General features: G+C 36.2%; 1 protein-coding gene across 1 annotated transcript; it reads right to left on the bottom strand.

Moving 5' to 3' along the window:
• Positions 1-1,967: 1,967 nt before the first annotated feature.
• Positions 1,968-19,605, bottom strand: LOC115959110 (kinesin-like protein KIN-14C). Its single transcript, XM_031077412.1, has 17 exons — positions 19,321-19,605; positions 19,173-19,197; positions 18,991-19,045; positions 13,126-13,313; positions 12,911-12,970; positions 12,682-12,714; positions 12,451-12,513; positions 12,289-12,336; positions 5,076-5,138; positions 4,858-4,996; positions 4,317-4,426; positions 3,861-4,022; positions 3,633-3,778; positions 3,385-3,466; positions 2,864-2,986; positions 2,640-2,747; positions 1,968-2,427 (listed from the first exon to the last, which is right to left on the bottom strand). Exons 4-17 carry the CDS (start codon positions 13,300-13,302, stop codon positions 2,290-2,292), a joined length of 1,452 nt encoding a protein of 483 aa, XP_030933272.1. The 5' UTR covers positions 13,303-13,313; positions 18,991-19,045; positions 19,173-19,197; positions 19,321-19,605; the 3' UTR covers positions 1,968-2,289.
• Between the last annotated feature and the right edge of the window lie 1,465 nt (positions 19,606-21,070).

Genomic DNA, 21,070 nt, shown 5'->3' with positions numbered 1-21,070 from the left:
AACGCCACTATAAGGCTTCATAAATTTTTTTTTTTTTAACTCGATTTATTATAAATTGAGTTTTAAAATAGGGGTATTTCCCTAATAAATTTGGGAAATGGGGTATAAAGCTAATTAATTTGCTTGAAAATGGCAAAAGCCCATTTTTTCCAACTAAAAAACTTCAAACATATGCTATTCACCTAATTTTTTTCTAAAAAAGTTATGCATACAGAAGAACTAACTTTAGATGATGGCAATATTAGATAGCAAAAGCAACAACTACAATTATAAAATTGCTCCACCCATGTTGTACACATTATACTATTTAATAGAAATAGGATATATTACTCATTTAACATAAATGAAACTGGAAGGCTAAAATTATACATCAATATAAGAAAAATATAACAATAATAGTAATTAAACGAGAAAACATTATTTTTCATCATAAATGACAAGTGCAACAAAGATCTCTAATTCATAACCACAAAAATTATTATTGTTGTTTATTCTTAAAAAATACAAACATAATATCTCTATTCTAATTACCCAAATGCGCGAAGAAAAAAGAAAAAAAAAGGTTTTGTTAGATATACTACTAATAATAAGAAGAAATTTAAGAAGAGGCCACTGGTTAAATTTAATATATAAATTTTTTTTAAAAAATATTGGAAGAGAAGGTGGAGAATTTCAAAAGTCGGGACTGTGAGCCATGGCACTCCTTCCCTCTATCTATTTTACCCTCTTTTATGCGTTAGCAGTAAAATCCTTTCCTTTCTTCTGTTTTTTTTTTTTTTTTTTGGGGGGGGGGGGGGGGGGGGGTGTAGTATAATGATTTGGTGAAAAATAAAAAAGTTGAAATAGACGGAAATGGATTCTCAAAAAAAAAAAAAAAAAAAAAAAGACGGAAATGGACATGAGGAGATTTATGAACTATAGAGCCAAAGTTTATGAACTGAATTGGCAAAGAAAAAAAAGTAATGCAATCTTACTGCAACATAAAAGTTCAGAGGATCTTAATGCATTTTACCTAAATAAATAATATTTGTTAATCACAGATTCACAGGCCATAATCATCAAAGATGCAACCAAAGTGAGAAACCAGTGTAATATATAGATGTAATTATGTAAATTAATACCAGACCATAAATAAAGTGCTACACATTGAATTATAACCCTAACTTAAGAGGTCTTCTTCAAACATTGAATATAAAGGTGAGTCGTGACATGATATATTGTACAACGCTTCCTATTAAGTTGGAACCTACCAAGAAAGTATACGTTGTGTTTCATCGCTTCCTATTAAGTTGGAACCTACCAAGACATCGCTTCCTATTAAGTTGGAACCTACCAAGAAAGTATACGTTGTGTTTCATCGTATTCTTCTTTCTCTTGACCTTTCTATCTGAACTCTTTAAATACGATTCTATACCAGCTTGTGCATAAGATCAACTGGAATCAATATTTACTGCTACCCGTACCCCAAAAATTTCCTTGTCTTCAGTCTTATATTTCCCTAAGTTTCCCCATACTTTAGTGTCTATAAGAAAACTCATTAAAACTTTTAATTCTGTTGCAATATTCTTACCCCCCTATTGCATTTTTCAGGATCCCCTTACGAGAAGCAAGATTGGTGGCGGGCATGGATCTGTGGTATTTATTAATTGGATTTTCATGATTCTTCTCATTCAGTGGCTCTTCAACGATTAGTCTTTAATTTTCAGCATCATTGTCACGTTGGTCATCTCTCCATTCAGGCCTTGAAGTTGCTAGTTCCATCAAGTCATCAAATTAAATCCTTACAATGTGAGGTGTGTCACTTCCCGAATCCTAGTATGTGTATGTGTGTATAATTGTTGCAAATGTATTCATATTTGTCCTTTCATGGATTATTGCTAGAACATGGTCATGTCTTTTGTTTTAAGTTTTATTTTATCAAGAAAAGAGTCATAATCTTAGCTTGCTATCTGTCAAGAAAAGAGTCATAAAGAACGCCAGTGCACTGGGGTTGTTTTTCTTTCTAGTAAAATTTTTACAGTTACCTATCAAAAAATATGCTGAAATAAATTTCAGTACATTGTTAATTTCGGGATGCCTGAAGGCAAACAAAGGTTCCTCTCAATTGAGCTTGTGATGCGGACAAGAAAGAGTTCCAAGGAAAAACAAGATTAAATACCAAAAGAATCAAGATTTGTGGTCTAGTTTTAATGTCAGACTTTCTAGATTAAATGGAGACCAAACACTCCAAGCTGCCTGCCTATTGGACAAAAGGGACCCTGCTTGCTGATGAATATTTGACAAATAAGCTCAGGCCACATTTGAAATTTTCGACTGTCGCCCGCTAACTTCATTAGCAAAATTCAGTGTATCCTTTGATCTTATAATAGAAGCAGCTGAGGAGGAGACGTTAGCAAACATCACGATCTTTGAACCTTCAAGGTAATACTGTATGCATAAATAGGAAAAGCATCAACTACATAGAAACTAATACTTTCATTTAAATGCTAGAGAAGTTAAGACCATTTTGTAGTGGTACTTTGGGTTAAGTAATGTGTTTGGGCATGGTGAGAGAGTGTAATTAAGTGTGTGAGTGTTTAACAGATAGTTTGTTTCTCAAAAAAAAAAAATGTAAGAGAAGTTAAAACCAATAGTTGTACCTGCAAATATTTAAATAGCCGCTGCTTATAGAAAACTTGTGCACCAACCGGCTTTGCCACCACGTCTCTCAACACTTGACCCAAATCGAAAAGGGAACCCTTGATAAACTAAATGCAACAAATAACCCAAAAAAGGGAACTTTTAATGTACTAAATGCAACAAATGAAAAAGAAGAATACTATTAACAAATTGAAGTGAATGGTTAATAAAATTCGATAGAGACCTTAGATTCTTCATACGAATCAACATTAGGATTGTCCAGTTGCGAATGGTAAGTGCTGTCCATTGGCTCACTCCCAGCCAGATCAATAAAGTGTAACACTCCCTCGGATGTAAGCATGGGATCCTAGAAAAGCAAGAAAATATTTCAACATATAAAATTGGCAAAAGAGAGAAAACGTAGCACAAATAAAACAATACAAGAAAACTGTTGTTAAACAGGATAATTTACTCAATGTAAAAGATTAAGTCAATTCAACATGACCACTCTCCTGAACTTGAGAAAAGAAATAGACATTTTTGGTTAGTTTTCTCATTAATGCATTTAATGTAGATAAATAGCCAAGGATGGGATAAATACATCAACAAAGCCTAAGACATAGAAACCAATCCTATCCTAAAACATAGGAATTAATTTGAATACAACTAGAAACAATACTAATCTATCTAGGAAGCCTTATTCTACCACTAAACTAAATTCAAATAATTTATCTAGCACCCAGATCATAAAATAAAAAAACATACCTCATTTTTACCGCGTATGTATACTGTAAAAAAGAAGTGACTCCTTGATGACGCATCATTCATCTTCATACTACGCTTAGACCTAAAGGCCCAAGAGCAACAACATTTTCGTATGAAAATTATCCAATGATTTGGATAAGTAATATGAGCATTAAGACGGAAAAAATGTGTGCTATCTTCACTATAAAAATGATACAATTTTTTTTTTGATAAGTAAAATTGATCAAATACTCATACAATCCAATTACCTTCTTGCTATAGCCATCCGGAAATGTTGTAAAGCATCTTTCGAACACGAAACTTCAACTTTTTTTGAAAGAATTGGAGTTTCAATTTTGTCCCTTTTTGATGACAAATCGAAATATCCATGTCTGGATAGTTCAACCATTGAAACCTACACATATTTAGAAGAATTTGTTAAATGTTTTACTAGAAAATATAAGTAGATCAAAAACAAAAAATTTCAAACAGTTTACCTCCACTTTGTATGTCCAACCACTCTTTTTGTGGAATTGACCGGTGTCAAAAACCTGTTCTAATGAACGTGGTATAAGCCCCCTCTGCTCAAAGTCTTCTTGGCTGCCCACCATGGTATGCGTTTTACCAGACCCCGTCTGGCCATAAGCGAAGATGGAAACCTGCCAAAACATCACACCAGCATTATATTAATGCAAGTTATATAAAAAAAAAAGCTAAGCAAACCTCTCTGACAGCAGATTCGCAAGCACACAAAACTTAAATATCTAACACTACAATTACATTTCCAATGTTTTTCACAATAATATAATGCAGAATCTAAGTTTCTAACACTACAATTGCATTTCAACTCAATGATAGCCAAATGTAATGATATGAAACTAAATGCATACTGCAAGTTACCTTAAAGCCAGTATGAAAGGTTTAAAAAGTCAACAACTGAAAACAAAATATACCTTAAAGCCATCATGTGCGGTCTGCACCAGCGGGGATATTTCTTTGTAAATGTCTTCTTGGGAAGCATCCTCAGAAAATCTCTCATCAACTGTGAAATGATATACTTTTCCTGTTGACATCCAATACCATTACATTAGCAACTTCAATAACAAATAAAAAATACTTGTAGATTATAAAATACTAGCATTTCTTATACGTATTCATGGATTTGATGAGGGACTCTGTATTAAGAAGTGTTTAGCAAAACACTTATACTTAATATTTGTAATCAATTTGAATTACTAAATTGATCTTCACGTTGACAACGGCAATACGAACAAAGAAAATGACATACAATAAGTTGGGTAAAGAAGCATTGATCAGAATTAATAGAAGTCCTACTTATCAAAAAAGAATTTATAGAAGTCCTATAAACTAATAGAAAAAGTAGCTGCAGAAAAAATTAATACAGATAAACAGACAAAAGACTAAAATCAAAACATCAATTATAGGGGGGAAAAAGAACTAATCAAGCATATTTACATAGTATTAGATTTCTACCTTTAAGATGCAAGTCAACGCCCTGGCCACCAGCTTTGATTGCTTTAGAGAAGGTAATCAAATTTTTAACTCTTTCTGCAGCCTCATCAGGGGGCAAAGGGCGCACTCGAACAAAAACGCGAACTTTGCCTTTTAATTCCTACCAAAAAAAAAAAAAAAATTAGTACAAGCGAAACCTCATTATATTGTTGGACATGGAAAGATGAAAACAAAATTACCATAATTAATTGCAGGTCTTCCTTCTTAATTTTCTCCTGCACCACCCTCTCAGCTTTTAAAAGCTATATAAAAAATAAAAAAAATAAAAACATTAATGTGGGATTAGAAGTCAGGTGTTTTAACATCCAATCACAAAATAAATAATAAAAATACAAAAAAACAATATAAAAGAAACCAAAAATACAAAAGAAAATCAAAACGAAGTCCAAATCAGCATAAAGAAAAAAGTAATTGATAAACTACTTAAGCTATTAGGAAATGGTAAATTTAATCATACTTCTAACACCACCCCCCCCCCCCCCCAAAAAGTTTGACCAAACACAAGGTATTTTTTAATTTTATATGGGAAGTAGAGTAGAGACTCAAGACCTACTTTTACATCATGATAAACTGCCAATTGTCCCAAAAGTTTATGCTATTAGGAAATTGTGAATTTAATTATTTAACTATAATTCTAACAATAAAAAATCATTCTCATAGTAAAACAAGAAACACTAAAAAATAAAAATAAAAATAAAAAAAAGTAATACTGATGCAGCCACCCTCTATCCTTAGGACTGACAACCAGCCAGCCAACCTTTCTGGCCTCTTTGGACTGCCAGCAGCCCCTTATTTTGACTTCTCATATCTACCATGTACCCCTCCTCTACCATTAGGACTGACAACCAGCCAGCCAAACTTTCTGACCTCTTTGGACTGCCAGCAGCCCCTTATTTTGACTTCTCATATCTGCTATGTATGCTCATTAATTACAGCTTTGACTTATGTAACTATTAGCTACTTTATTTCCTAATAATTAAAAATTATAAATAGGCTAGCTATGTAAGAGTAAAATCAGTTTTTGATGTGAATATAATTCAGTTTCAGACCTGGACAGAAACTTGTTTCTCCAGTTTCTCTGTAATTCCAGCTTTAATTCTTAATTTTAATGCAATTCTAGTTCAAGTTCTCAATCAATTGATCTTGATTTCCATCATTTGGTATCAGAGCACAGATCTGGTCCTCTTTTTTCCCTACCACTTTGATTATTTGAGCCCTAGATTTCCTTGTGTTTCTTTTTTCTCCCTTCATTCAAGATCCTAGAATTTAGATCTAGGTTCCTTGTGACAATCAAATCTGTGGCTGTTGCAAATATCACAGATTTGATCACTTGTGTTGTTACTTCCATTTACAATTTTTTTTCAAAGATTGTGAAGCTTCTAATGGCTCAAGGAAGGAGAGGAAGGAGAGGAAGGAGAGGCGGAATAAGGGGGAATCAAATGAATGTTGGGGAAGGAGTTGAAGCCAACCCTCCAGTGGGGAGGAATGTTGGACGGAATCAAAACATTGAGAGAGAAGACATGATTGCTGAATTAAGGAGACAAGTTGCAGCACTTACGGAGGTGGTGCAGCGTATGCAGCCTCCTCATGAGACTACCGATGAGTCTGATGACTCTCATTCTCATTTTGAGAACCCTTTTGGAGCTCCTCCAAGGGGTAGGCCTTATGTGGAAAGAAATGAGCCAAGGCTTGACTACAACTTCAAGGTTGAAATTCCAGAATTTCAAGGGAGTCTCAAACCGGAAGACTTTGTAGATTGGCTGAACACCGTTGAAAGGGTGTTTGATTATTATGAAGTTATAGATGAAAAGAAAGTGAAGCTAGTCGCTATTCGCCTTAAAGGGAGAGCTTCCACTTGGTGGGAACAATTGCAAATTTCTCGCCAAAGAAGTGGTAAAGTCAAGATCAAGAGTTGGGAGAAGATGAAGAAAAAGCTCCGTGAGCAATTTCTTCCTTTCAACTACACCCAATCACTCTACAAAGACCTACACAACCTTAAGCAAGAGGGAAGTGTAGAGGAGTATACGGTGGCGTTTCACCAACTTGTAGTAAGGGTAGATTTGAATGAAAGTGAAGAACAAATGGTTGCAAGGTACTTGAGTGGATTGAAGCCATCCATCCAAGATGTCCTTAGTCTTCAATCATTGTGGAACGTGTCGGAAGCCTACAACCGGGCTTTACTGGTAGAGAAGCAACAAACTAGGCCAGCTTTAAGGTCTGGACAGTGGGGTTCCAGGTCTGGGCAGGGGATTTCTAGCCAATATAAGGTTGGGAATTCAAGTACAAATGGGAGAGGAGAAACTTCTGGGGTTGAACAGCAACCAGCAGGTTCTAAATCTGCTATTACAGCCCCAAAACAGTCCCAAACAGCCACTGTTGGCGGGGGTAGACAGCAACAGATGGATACTTTCAAATGTTTCAAGTGTGGAGAGCCAGGGCATCGATCTTCGGATTGTAGGAAGAAGGCTCTTATGTTGGAGGAAGTAAAAGAGCTTGAACATGAAGATGGAGAACCCATCTTTGATCAACCTTCAAATGAGGTTGGTGGTGATTTTGAAGAAGAAGAGGGCTTGACACTTGTGATGAGAAAGACTCTTCTTGCTCCTAAATTCAATTCCGAAGAAGATTGGTTGAGAACCAATATTTTTTATACAAATTGCAGTATTGGAGGAAGAGTTTGTAATATGATTATCGATGGGGGAAGTTGTGAAAATGTGGTCTCTCAGGAGGTGGTTGATAAGTTGAGGCTTGCCACTCAAGATCACCCACATCCCTACAAACTTTCTTGGTTCAAGAAGAGTAATGAGGTGAAAGTAACGAAGCGTTGCTTGGTGCCATTTTCTATCCGGAAGAAATATTTTGATGAAGTTTGGTGTGATGTAGTACCAATGGATGCATGCCATATCCTTCTTGGAAGACCTTGGCAATATGATCGCCAAATGATGCATGATGGGAAGAAGAACACCTATACCTTAAGCAGAGACAATCAGCAATTTACTTTGCTGCCAATGAAGGAAAAGGTGACTTCTAAATCCTCTACAACCTCTTTACTCGCTTCTAAAAGCTTCATTCAAGAAAGTCAAGATGGTGGCTACATTTTCGCATTAATTCCAGTCAACACAGTGGCTGGAACTGATGTTCCTAGTGCTGTCACTGAGTTATTACAGCAATATGGTGATGTTTTTCCCCATGAGTTACCTCCTAACTTGCCTCCTATGCGAGACATTCAACATGCCATTGATTTGGTACCGGGTGCACCCCTTCCAAACAAGGCAACATATCGTATGGCTCCAAAGGAGAAGGAAGAATTGCAAAAACAGGTTCAAGAGCTTCTTGATAGAGGCTACATTCGGGCTAGTATTAGCCCTTGTGCGGTACCCGCTCTCTTGACTCCTAAGAAGGATGGCTCTTGGAGGATGTGTGTAGATAGTAGAGCTATCAACAAGATCACAATCAAGTATCGTTTTCCAATTCCTAGATTGGATGACATGCTAGATTGCTTGGCAAGTGCAAAGGTGTTTTCCAAGATTGATTTGCAAAGTGGGTATCATCAAATTAGAATTCGCCCAGGAGATGAATGGAAGACGGCCTTCAAGACACATCTGGATTATTTGAATGGCATGTTATGCCATTTGGTTTGACAAATGCACCTAGCACTTTCATGAGGGTGATGACACAAATGTTGCAACCACTATTGGGGGTTTGTGTTGTGGTGTATTTTGATGATATTTTGGTGTATAGCCGCTGTTTGGAGGATCACTTGGTGCATTTACAACTTGTGCTTGACATTTTGAGGAGAGAAAAGTTTTATGGTAACATGAAAAAGTGTAGCTTTGGGATGGATCAAGTGGTGTTCTTGGGGTATGTTGTGCCTTCCAAAGGAGTGTTCATGGATGAAAACAAGGTTAAGGCAATTGTTGATTGGCCTACACCTTCTAGTGTGCATGAGGTGAGAAGTTTCAATGGTCTTGCTACCTTTTATAGAAGGTTTATTAGCAATTTTAGCACCATTGCAGCACCTCTCACCAATTATCTCAAACAAAAGTCCTTTGTTTGGACTGATGAAGCCCAAGAAAGCTTCCAACTTTTGAAGAGGAAGTTAACCGAAGCTCCTATCCTTGCCTTGCCCAATTTTGACAAGATATTTGAGCTCAATTGTGATGCATCAGGAGTGGGAATTGGGGGTGTCCAAGAAGGGCAGCCCATAGCATTCTTTAGTGAGAAGTTGAAAGAAGCAAAACTTAGGTATTCTACCTATGACAAGGAATTCTATGCTATTGTTCAAGCCATCAAGCATTGGAGTTACTATTTGGCCGGACACCCTTTCCAAATAACAATAAATATCAAGAAATTTAGTTAGTTGTCACGTTTCAAAACAATGTTGAAAACTAGCATCTCGAGTGTCTAAAACTCGAGTTCCAAGATAAAACTTGAGTTTTTAAGTCTCGATTTGTAAGCGGATGGGTCTGATGTAGAAAAAAATCCACGTGGAAATCAAGTTTCAAAGACTTGATTTCTATAAATTGCAGGAAAACGCCGCTATAGAGATTTAAAACGTCACTATAGGGCTTAAAAACACCACTATAGGCCTCCCAGAACTTGGTATGGAGTAATCACACTTATAAAAAAAAATTTGCAGGAAAACACTGCTATAGGGCTTTAAAACGTCACTATAAGATTTAAAAACGCCACTATAGGGCTCCCTGAACTTGGTATGAGGTGATCACACTTACAAAAAAAATTTTGCAGGAAAACGCCGCTATAGGGATTTAAAACGTCACTATAAAACTTAAAAACGCCACTATAGGGGAAAATTTTTTTCCATGGAACTCAAGTCTTAAAGACTCGAGATCTATGTGGCATTTTCAGTCCAAATCGTCCAGCCAAACACTCGCAAAGCGAGTTTATAAAACTTGGGTTTTAATATGGATCTTGAGTTTCTAAAACTCGAGATGCTATTTTTCTTAAAACTTTGAAACGTTGCCTAACTTACTACTTTGAATCTCTATTAACAGCTATTCTGCACATTCCCTCCTATTTGGCCTACAAGGAGTTTATTCTACACACCGATCATGAGGCTTTGAAATATCTCAATAGCCAATCTAATGTGAACAAGAGACATACTAAGTGGGTAAGCTTTTTGCAGCAATTCACTTTCTTATTGAAACATCAGTCAGGAATTCTCAACAAAGTGGCTGATGGGTCGGGGAGGAGGACTAATTTCTTGGTGGAAATGCAAGCTAAGGTTGCTGGTTTTGAAGTTTTCAAGGAGAATTACCAAGATGACCCACATTTTGGTGATTAATACCAACAATTGCAGCAGGGACAGAAACCTACCAAGTCTGACTTTTGGTTGAAGGATGGATTTCTTTTCAAAGGACTGAAATTATGTGTGCCTAAATGTTCTCTAAGGGAGTTGATGATTGTTGAACAACATAATTTTGGGCATTTTGGCAAATCAAAGACCCTAGAATTCCTTAAACAAGACTACTTTTGGCCGGGAATGACTAAAGATGTTGAGCGGCATGTTCAAAGGTGCCAAGTTTGTCAAAAAGGAAAGGGTACAACCACTAATGCAGGTCTGTATTTACCCCTTCCAGTGCCTAATAAACCATGGGAATATATTAGTATGGATTTTGTTCTTGGCCTTCCACCTACACAACGAAAGAATGATTCGATCATGGTGGTAGTGGATCGTTTCTCCAAGATGGCTCACTTTATCCCATGCAAGAAGACTTCGGATGCTTCCAATGTGGCTGCTTTATTTTTCAAAGAAGTCTACAAGCTTCATGGTGTACCCCTATCTATTGTTTCCGACAAGGATGCTAAATTTCTTGCTCATTTTTGGCGAACTCTATGGCGCAAGATAGGAACTGAATTGAGTTTTAGTAGCACTTCTTTCCACCCTCAAACGGATGGTCAAACTGAAGTTGTCAACCGAAGTCTTGGAAATCTCTTGAGATGCTTGATTGGAGAAAATCCTAGAAATTGGGAAAGTATCCTTCCCTTGGCTGAATTTGCTTACAACTCTTCTCTTAATCGGACTATTAACACATCTCCTTTTGAAGTTGTGTATGGGAATAAACCTTTTGAGTGTCTTAGATTTGGCACCCTTGCCACTTTCTAAGAAGGAGAATGTAAGAGCAACAGAAATGACAGATTTTATGCAATCTGTCCATACACAAGTCAAGGAGAGAATTGAACATTCCAATGCAAACTACAAGGCTGCTGCTGATATTCACCGAAGGAGACTAATTTTCAAGGAAGGGGATCTTGTATGGGTGATTTTGACTAAAGAAAGGTGTCTTCATGGCTCCTATTCCAAGTTGGGAGCAAGGAAAGTAGGTCCATGCAAAGTATTGACTAAAATCAATGACAATGCCTACACAGTCCAACTACCCCCTCACTTAAACATCTCTAATGCCTTCAATGTGAAGCATTTGAAGCCTTATTTTCCAACTGAAACTTGAGGGCAAGTTTCCTTTATGGAGGGTAGTATGATGCAGCCACCCTCTATCCTTAGGACTGACAACCAGCCAGCCAACCTTTCTGGCCTCTTAGGACTGCCAGCAGCCCCTTATTTTGACTTCTCATATCTGCCATGTACCCCTCCTCTACCATTAAGACTGACAACCAGCCAGTCAAACTTCCTGACCTCTTAGGACTGCCAGCAGCCCCTTATTTTGACTTCTCATATCTGCTATGTATGCTCATTAATTACAGCTTTGACTTATGTAACTATTAGCTACTTTATTTCCTAATAGTTAAAGATTATAAATAGGCTAGCTATGTAAGAGTAAAATCAGTTTTTAATGTGAATATAATTCAGTTTCAGACCTAGACAGAAACTTGTTTCTCCAGTTTCTCTGTAATTCCAGCTTTAATTCTTAATTTTAATGCAATTCTAGTTCAAGTTCTCAATCAATTGATCTTGATTTCCATCAAATACTTTTGGTTACCAAAAAAAAAAAAAAAAAGCATCACACACACATAAGAAACACAAAACAAAGTAATACTTTTGGTTACAAAAAATAAAACAAAGCATCAAAAGATTAAAGTTCACCTTTTCCAAATACCCCTAATTAATCAATATACAAAATAATGACCCTAATTAATCAATATACAAAATAAAAATAATAATAGTTCAATCAATATCAACAGTATTAAATAATTTAAATTCAAAGAAAAAAGAATAATATTAAACCTATACTTTAACAATCCTAGCACGAACTCAAAATAAAAAGGCAATAATACAAGAGAATCATTCGTAGAAGTACCCCTTTGGTTGATTTATAAGCAAACTCCAATGACTGAAAACTTGGTGAAATTAGAAAATTTGAAACTTTACAACCATCTCAAACACATGATTTTTTTAATTACCAACAAAATTACCTCCAATGTCTGATTCAATTTAAGAGCTTTCTCCTCGACCTCCACTTTCTGCATTGTGTGTGAAAAGTGAACGTTAGTGTAAGATTAACATTATCATGTGATATTTCAATATTGCAGGCTATTTTTGTCTCTCTTTTTTTAATGTTTGTAAATCAATATTACCTTTCTCTGTGCCAATATAGTCCGTTCCCGTATCAACTTACATTCTTCTTCTAATTCCTTTATCTGCAGATTTTGCATGCGCACACACATATTTATCAAGATGTAAAATGAACAACTTTGACATAACACACGCATAAATAATACCAAACACTATCAACACTTTCATATACGGAAAAAAAATTATATGCTAAGCTTGTCAAATGCTACTTGTGCTTGAGAGCGAGATATTACCTCCCAATCCAGTGGCACATGCTCCTCTTGCATCTGAATAGGTGTAAGCACGCACACAATAAACAACTTCATAGTTTGTTGATTTTTTTAATCCTTATGAACTACTTGGCACAATTTAGAAAGAAATGATGATGGATAAAAAACATATGTGTTCTTCAGATCTACTATGATTTGCATCAAAATATTGGGAAAAAAAATACAAAATATAGTGAAAAAAAGTAGAAAGCACCTTCAAATTCTGTAGCATGTGTAGCACGTGCTGCTGCTCTTGCGTCTGCTGCTCTTGCGTCTGAGTAGGTGTAAACATGCACACAAGTAATTAAGATTTATAGACATAAAAAATAAAGACACCCAAGTAAGTATACCATACAAGTGTATACAATCAATTACAAAAATTACATAAATCTAACTAAATCAAAAGTGAAATAAAGATTGGTTTCTCACCCTTCTCAAGTATCTTTCTTGTCTCTCCTTTTTTTGTTCCTCTATTTTTATTTTTTCCTTCTCTTTTTCCTTTTCCATTTTTTCCCACTTCTCTGTGTTCCTTTCATTGGTTCGCTGCTTCAACTCAGACCAAGAAAGTCCAGAAATGGCGACCTCCTTCCCCTTCGCCCTCGACATGGTGCAAGAGACTGTAAAGACGTTGAGAACAGTTAAATGGGGAAGATAATTGATTATTCATTAAAGTGGATTGGAAGTGGATATGCTAAATTGGAATATTAATATGAAATTTCGATGAATATAAGCAAGGTAGGGGAGCACAATAATTTGATAATAAAAGAAACAAAAATTATTGAAGTGCTTCACTTTTGTAGGGCTTATGCATACAGAATAACTAACTTTAGTTGATGGCAATATTAGATAGCAAAAACAACAACTACAATTATAAAATTACATCGAAGAAGCAAAAATAAGGCCTTTTTTTTCAAAACAACACTAAAACTCAAACAAATTCATTAGTTAGCACATTTTCCAAACTATTTAGCAATCTCACAACTCGAGAGTAAACAACTCGATTTTGCACAGCAAAATCGAGTATAATGAACTCGATTCCTGCGTCGTGGCAGCAGCTAAGGTGGAAATCTCGTCCACATAGGCATGCAAATCGAGTCCTTAAGGCTCGAGTTCTGTTATATTGAACTCAAGTCTGTTGGACTTGATTTTGTTTAAATGAAAACCGAGGCTTACGAACTTGATTTCTATGCTTGGTGAACAGCCCTCCACGTGTTTAATGTGGGTCTCAACAGTGCCTTTTTCCCTAAATTTCATCCACATGCATACATACTGAACTCAAGCCAGTTAGGCTCGATTTTGATTAATGAAAACCAAGTCTTACGAACTCGATTTCTATGCATGGTGAACAGCCCTCCAAGTGTTTAATGTGGGTCCCAACGGTGCCTTTTTCCCCCTATTCTTAGGGTGAGTTTAGTCATTATGAGATAAATGGGTTATAATTATCTAATTTAATTTTGTAATTTACTTCAGATTGTTGAGTTGGGCTTGACAGATAAAAGGGTTACTCTAATTATTAGTTATGTGGTTATATTAGTCTTTAATCTGGGGTATATTAATATTTGTGTCCAGAAGATGGAACATAAAGACTCTATTTTAGTAGGATTGTTTAATTCTATTCTGAATAGAATCTGCACTGGCTAGGACATATCAGGTGGCCAACCCAATAGAAGTGCTAAAGTTTTGGTGTATCTGCTTGTAAGGTGTAATCGGTTCGATTCGTTCAGTTTTTTTAGTTTTTGCCAACCGAAACCGAAATTTTCGGTTTGTGAAATTCTCAACCGAAACCGACCAAAATAATGGGAAATCAATCGGTTTCGGTGGTATTTCGGTTTCCATCGGTTTCGGTCGGTTTTCAGTTAAGCACATGGGGCGATTGATTTTTCCAAAACTCTAAGTCAACATCACAGTCACAAAATGAAAATAACAACTCAACATCACATTGGTTTATCGATTTTTCAATAAGAAAATAACAACTCAACATCACAGTCACAGATTCACAAAAATAGCATTGATTCAGTATTAAACAAAACCCCAAATACATTGATTCAGTATTAAACAAAACCCAAAATACAGAAAAGAGAGACGGTTATCAAGAAATTAAAAAGAGAGGTGGTCACCATGAGACTGAAAAGATCAAGCTGCATGGGGAGGCCGGCATGTAGAGGCCGCAGCAGAGGCAGATTCATGTGGAGTGGAGGCTGTGAGGCGTGACAGTGAATACGTGTGGGCTGTGGGGCATGTGGAGTAGCTGTGGACGCCGGCGTGTGGAGGCTGGAGTGTGGAGGCCGGTGGCAGATGTGGACTAATGGAGGCTGGTGTGTGTGAGAGGGAGTGATGGAGGCTTTGTGTGAGTCTGTGAGAGAGAGTGATGGAGGCGTGAGGCATGAGGCGCAAGGCATGAGGGAGATGAGGCCGTGTAAATGAAAGTGGGGTAGGTAGGGTAAGGGTAGGGTTTTTATTTTCTTTATTTTCAATTAGTTTCTGTTTAACTTAATTAGTTTAATTTTAGTTAGTTAATCTAACTTATCTAATGGGCAGTGGGCAATGGGCCTGAGTAATTTTGGCAAGGCCAAGCCCACGTTTACAAACTTTATATTATATATTTAATATAAAATATAATATAATAATATATTTCGGTTCAGTTCGGTGCATTCAAATCTGCCACCGAAAACTGAACCGAAATTTTTGGTTTTTTATATAATAAAACCAAAACCGAAAAGAAATTTTTGGAACAGTTCGGAAGGTTTGAAGCAGTTTTTTCGGTTCGTCGGTTTTTTGCACACCCCTATGCTTGTTTATTAGGGAAATGAATCTTCTTGTACAGAGTGGTTGATGTCCCTTCATCTCACAGTTGTTTAAGAAATTGAATGTTAACAATTATAAAAAGAGACAGAACTTGTTTAGTTAAAAATATTTCTATTCCCAACAGAACCAGGAGCTTGGAATCAAAATTGTGGATTTTTCACCAAGGAAGTAAAAGGGTAGATTTTGGAAATGAGAAGAATTACTCAGGAAAACTATTTTATATGTATGATATGAACCCTAATGGACCTTCAAATTTCTAACAGAGAACAGTCAACAAAATTCGGCGTCAAGGGTCATGTTAGGATATTGACATCTGAATATAATGAGCACTTTTTATGAATAGAAGTTGCTGCAGGTCATTTCTACAATTCTCTTTGACAGAGTGAGTACTTATTTTTAAACTCAATGTATGCCCCTTCATCCCTTGCCCACCAAAAGAAAAGATAACACTGAATTTATTTTAGGTGGCAACAAACTTTAGTTTAAGTTTCAAGGGGGCAGGCTGAAGTTTTACAGTTTCTGGTGTGGGTATGAGTGGGCATGTGTGTATTATATAGTGGAAGTTGAAAGGAAGTTTCAAAGTAATTCAATCATGTCTGTGTTTCTATGATTTATCGCAAATAAATACAAAAAAAGTTTTAGAAATTTATCGTTGGGACAGAGCTTTTCATCCATAAACTTCTAATGGATTCAAGAAGTTTATGGATGAAAAGCCCACCCATTTGGCAAAGAGCTCACAACAGCATAATAACAAGACCCATTCATTATGACCGTACACAATTTTGAGTATTCAATTTAAAGTTTTATATAAAAATCACAACCTTAATCAAACAGCCAATCTTAATCAACCTTAATCAAACACGAAGACATTCATGCTTTCCCAAACAGCCAAACTTAATCATTCATGCTTTCCAAAACAAAACAAAAAAAAAAACAAATGAAAAGGAAAACAAAACTGAAAAGTGAAAACACGACTACAAACACCTATCCGGTATCCAACACAAAGACAAACACCAATCCAATATCCAACAGGACCAACACGAAGACAAACACCAATCCTACACGAAGACAAATATGAAATACCTATCCAACCCGAGAGGCTTACTGTTGTTTTGCCATGACTGGTGAGCGACGGTGAGAGCTCAAGCGACGCGTCACTGCGTCAGGCGAGAGGCGAGAGCGAGAGAGACAGTTAAACGATTCTGATTTCTGAGAGAAAATATTGAATTTATACCCTAAGAATCTAAAAATCTAGCCTAAAATGCACCGTTTTGGTTTCTTCTTTTTTTTAATAACACCCATACCATACGACGTAGTTTTACTAAAAAAAAAATTTAAAATTAGAACCTGGTATCGGTTCGTTTTGACTTAGTGGTTTCGGATTTCTCAATCTAGTGATTGCACCGCACCGGCAACGAAATGGCCTTCGCCCTCCGAACACCAGTCTCAGCTCAGTCGGTCGGTGCTGGTGTCGGGTCGATGCCGGTCGGTTGGGTCGGCTACGATAATGTTTTGCTCACCCCTATCCGTGGGACCCAGTTTTAAAGTTTTTTTTTTTTTAAAGTACTTTGTGGGTCTGTGAACAGTGCACGGAATCCATTAAAAACAAAAACGCTGAGTCTCGGAAACGCAAAACGCACTTCCCAAACCCAGCCTAAGTTTCTTTGTGATAATCCTCAAGACTTCTCAAAGCCAAATGTAACCGTGCTTATAGATGTATCTTCATTGATGATAATAAAATTACTTTTTTCACATACCAAAAAAAAACAAACATGACCTAAAAGTGTCGTGTAGAACATATATATGTTTGATTAATCATAATTTTATGTAGTCAAGGACAACTGTCTCAAATACAACTACACTGAGAAATTTTGACACCCTAAATCAAATCACAAGTGAAACCCTATCCACAGACACACAAAAAAAAAAAAAAAAGGACAGATACAAATCAAATCCAACATGAAACCCTATCCCACAGATACAAACCAAATCACAATCAAAACCCTAAATCAGTCAAATACTATGGAGAGAGAGAGAGAGAGAGAGAGAGAGAGAGCCATACTTGTGATAGACATGGAGCCATTAAGAACTGCGTTTGAAGAGGGAGAAAGCGACGTAGCGACAGAGAGAGTGAGTGAGTGAGACTGAGTGAGAGAGACGGAGAACTAGGGGAACTGGGACCCACATTACACGTGGAGGAGCTGTCCACCAGGAACTTTTTCATTTAAACTAATTAGAAATGGACGGCTACGATCGGTGTGGAGTTCTTTAGTAGTTTACGAAAATGTCCCTCAATGAGTTTGTTATGTACTATTCTCTTTTAAGGCCGTTTGGATAAGCGTTTTGTTGATAATCATAATCAAAACGCGCGTTTATGTATGAAATTGCTAGAAGTTGGCATTGCGTTTATAAAGAAATCAATGTTTTCAGAATTGCCAAAAACCAGAGTTTTCAAAACACAATGAGCGCAATTATGGGTTTACCATCAATGTTCTTTTTAAGTGTGAAATTCTTAAAATATCCTCACAACATTGCATAATGACCAAAATACTTAAGAAAAATTTATTGCCTTCACACTATCAATCTCCTCAGTGCTTTTGCCCAGTTGCCTATGTCTATCTCCTGTCTGCCTCCAGTTGTTCACTTTTTGATCCCTTGTCTCTCTTAGCTTGTTGCTTCGTTTTCATTGCAAGGATTAGTTGTCCTCACTGTTTTACTTGACTAGAATCTTATGGGCAAGGGTCAAAATTGGAGCTAAAGAAGATTAATGGGTGGCAGTGCTGTAGGGATGAGAAAAGGAAGACAAGCAAGTAGGCAAAAATTGTGGTAGGAGTCTAAGGGATTGATTCTTTTGCCCAAAAAAAAAATATACAATTAAATATAAAACATTAAAGTGGGTGTCCTTTTCTTTTCTTTTCTCTTTTTTTTTAATAAATTTTTTAATTTTTAAGAAAAATTTTTTCTTATTTTATAACAAGTCATTAACCTATAAAAAATTTATTCTGTTATTATATGTCTTACAAGTTACAAGATGAGAAAGGAGCCTTAACAACATAATTATGCCCATTTTGGTGGTTATATAAATAATTAATAATTTTTTAATATACTAGAAACATGATTAGGCTCATATTCAAAGTTTACAGAGGCCCAAACTGAAAACAAACCCTAACCAAACCCAAGTTTCAAAAGGCAGGAAGAGGAAGACAAACCATTGTATCATTTATTCCTTTAAAAGGCCCAGAACCAGAAGACATAACATGATCTAATAAGCAATTAATGCATTTTGTTGAGGATACAGAATCACAGATACACATCATAGGCATGGCCTTCAAATCCACAACATACACAAAATACACAACATACTCTGTAAAATACTCTGTAATTTATATTTCACAAACAATAATGCTCTGTAAATCAAATCCACAACATACACAAAATCCACAACATACTCTGTAAACTAATAATTGAAAGATAGAAGTTACCACTTACCAGTGAAGTCACAGAACGGAGAACCTAAGATGAAGCCGAGAAATGAATGGAGATTCTGAGATGAAGCCGAGAGAAATGAAAAAAAAAAAAAAAAACCGAGAATAGAAAATTATCAAAATCAAACTCAAGTAATCAAAAAATCAAGTAATAATTGAAAGATAGAAATAGAAGTTACCACTTACCCAGTGAAGTCAAGGAACGGAGAACCTGAGATGAAGCCGAGAGAAATGAAAAAAAAAAAAAAAAAAAAAAAAAACAGAACCGAGAAAAGAAAATTATCAAAATCAAAATCAAAATCAAGTAATCAAAATCAAAAGAAAAGAATGTTACCTGATGAAGCCGAGAAGCAGAGAGCAGAGCACTTTAGAGGGCGAGGGCGAGACCGAGAACGAGAAGGAAAAAAGTCAAAAAACTCAAAAAGAATAAAAAAAAACCCAGCACTTCAGAGACCAGACCCGTGAGGATGAGAAGGAAAAAAAAATGTTTGAGAGGCGTGGGCGTGGCGTGCGAGTGAGAGTGAGGCGGAGAGGGCGAGGCGGAGAGGCAGAGAGTGTGAACTTGAGTGAGGCGGAGAGGGCGAGGCACAGAGGCAGAGATAGTGAAAATGTGAAATGAATCAAATGATGAGAGTTTGAGATTGTTAGGTTGAGAAATAGTCTTTAGGGTTAGTTTTTTAAGGCCAAAAACGACGTAGTTTTACTGTTTTAGGCTGGGAAAGATAAATCTTCCCAGTGAACCAGCCGGTTTTCACTGTTTTATGTTATTTTCGGTTTTTTATCATAACTGGACCGGATTGAAGGTCAGACCGACCGGTCCGGTCCGATTTTTAAAACCATAATTACACCTACCACGTACATTTTACACCAATTTTATCCAAACGTTCAGTTTATAGAAACCACACTTTTTCATGGTTTTACCAAACAGTAGTGTGATTTGATAAATAGTGTTTCCAAGACGATTGTTTTAAAAACGCTATTTTTAGAAAATACACTTTTTATTTTCTCAAAAAAAAAAAAAAAAAAAATACACTTTTTAAAATAGTTTATCCAACACAAACCGTTATATAGAATCCAGAGGACTCGAGTTCATCTCAACAAAATCGAGTCCAAAGAACTCGAGTTCTGTGCCTATGTGGACGAAATGTCCACCTCAGCTACTACCATGATGGGAAAATCAAGTTAATTATACTCGATTTATGACTCCAAAATCGAGTCTCTTACTCTCAAGTTGTTAGATTGCTAAATAGTTTTGAAAACGTGCTAACTAACGAAATTGTTTGAGTTTTAGTGTTATTTTGAAAAAAAAAATCCTCAAAAATAACATTGAACCCGAAGAACCCAAAAATAACGACAAATGAGTTGCTATAACAAACTCATTTCCAAAAACTCTTCTTCTCCGACAATCAAACACAACAACCCATTTCCAAAAACTCTTCTTCCCCCACAATCAAACACAACAACCAGAGAGAAATAACAAAATCAACAAACCCAAGCAAACCCAGAGACCTACCTGGGGTTATGCTCAGATCGGATTGGGCCTAGGTTTTGCTGAAGTTGCTCGGTTCAGACCTGGGTTTTGCTGGAGTTGCTTAGGTTGGATCAAACCTGTTCCGATTTTGCTGGAGTTGAGTTTTTCTGGAGTTTGTTAAAGGTAAAAACTAAAGTTGAATTCTGAAATTTAAACAAAATTGAGTCCTAATTTTTATACGACAGAACTCGAGTCCAATAGGCTTGAGTTCCATGACGGTCCAAGCAAGTTTATTGCACTTGAGATATTAGTTTCCTAAATAGTTTTGAAAATGTGCTAACTAACAAAATTGTTTGAAAGTCAGTGTTATCTTGAAAAAAAATCCGCACTAGCATCCGGGGTTGCATAAAAGTTGATATTTTACAACCTAAAAGGTTACTTTATCTATTATACCATCCCACTTTACAATACACCCAACATCCCTGCTTTTATTTTTCCATACAACACAATAAATTAATATAAGTCAACACAATGAAATAATATAACTACATGATCAAATGTTATAAAATAATGCTTTATTAGCAACCAGAAGACAGAGAGCTAAGTGAATTAA

The sequence above is a fragment of the Quercus lobata genome, chromosome 9 (assembly GCF_001633185.2).
Source record: "Quercus lobata isolate SW786 chromosome 9, ValleyOak3.0 Primary Assembly, whole genome shotgun sequence".
NCBI classification, from domain to species: Eukaryota; Viridiplantae; Streptophyta; class Magnoliopsida; order Fagales; family Fagaceae; genus Quercus; species Quercus lobata.
This window is presented reverse-complemented; position numbering and strand designations above follow the sequence as displayed.

Excerpts from the sequence above, each read along its gene's own strand:
- LOC115959110 (XM_031077412.1), bottom strand. The coding sequence starts at position 13,302 with ATGTCGAGGGCGAAGGGGAAGGAGGTCGCCATTTCTGGACTTTCTTGG. Across the intron at positions 4,427-4,857 it reads CGTTGACTTGCATCTTAAAG|GAAAAGTATATCATTTCACA; the intron begins GTAGAAATCTAA and ends GGATGTCAACAG. Across the intron at positions 4,023-4,316 it reads CCGCACATGATGGCTTTAAG|GTTTCCATCTTCGCTTATGG; the intron begins GTATATTTTGTT and ends ATGTTTTGGCAG.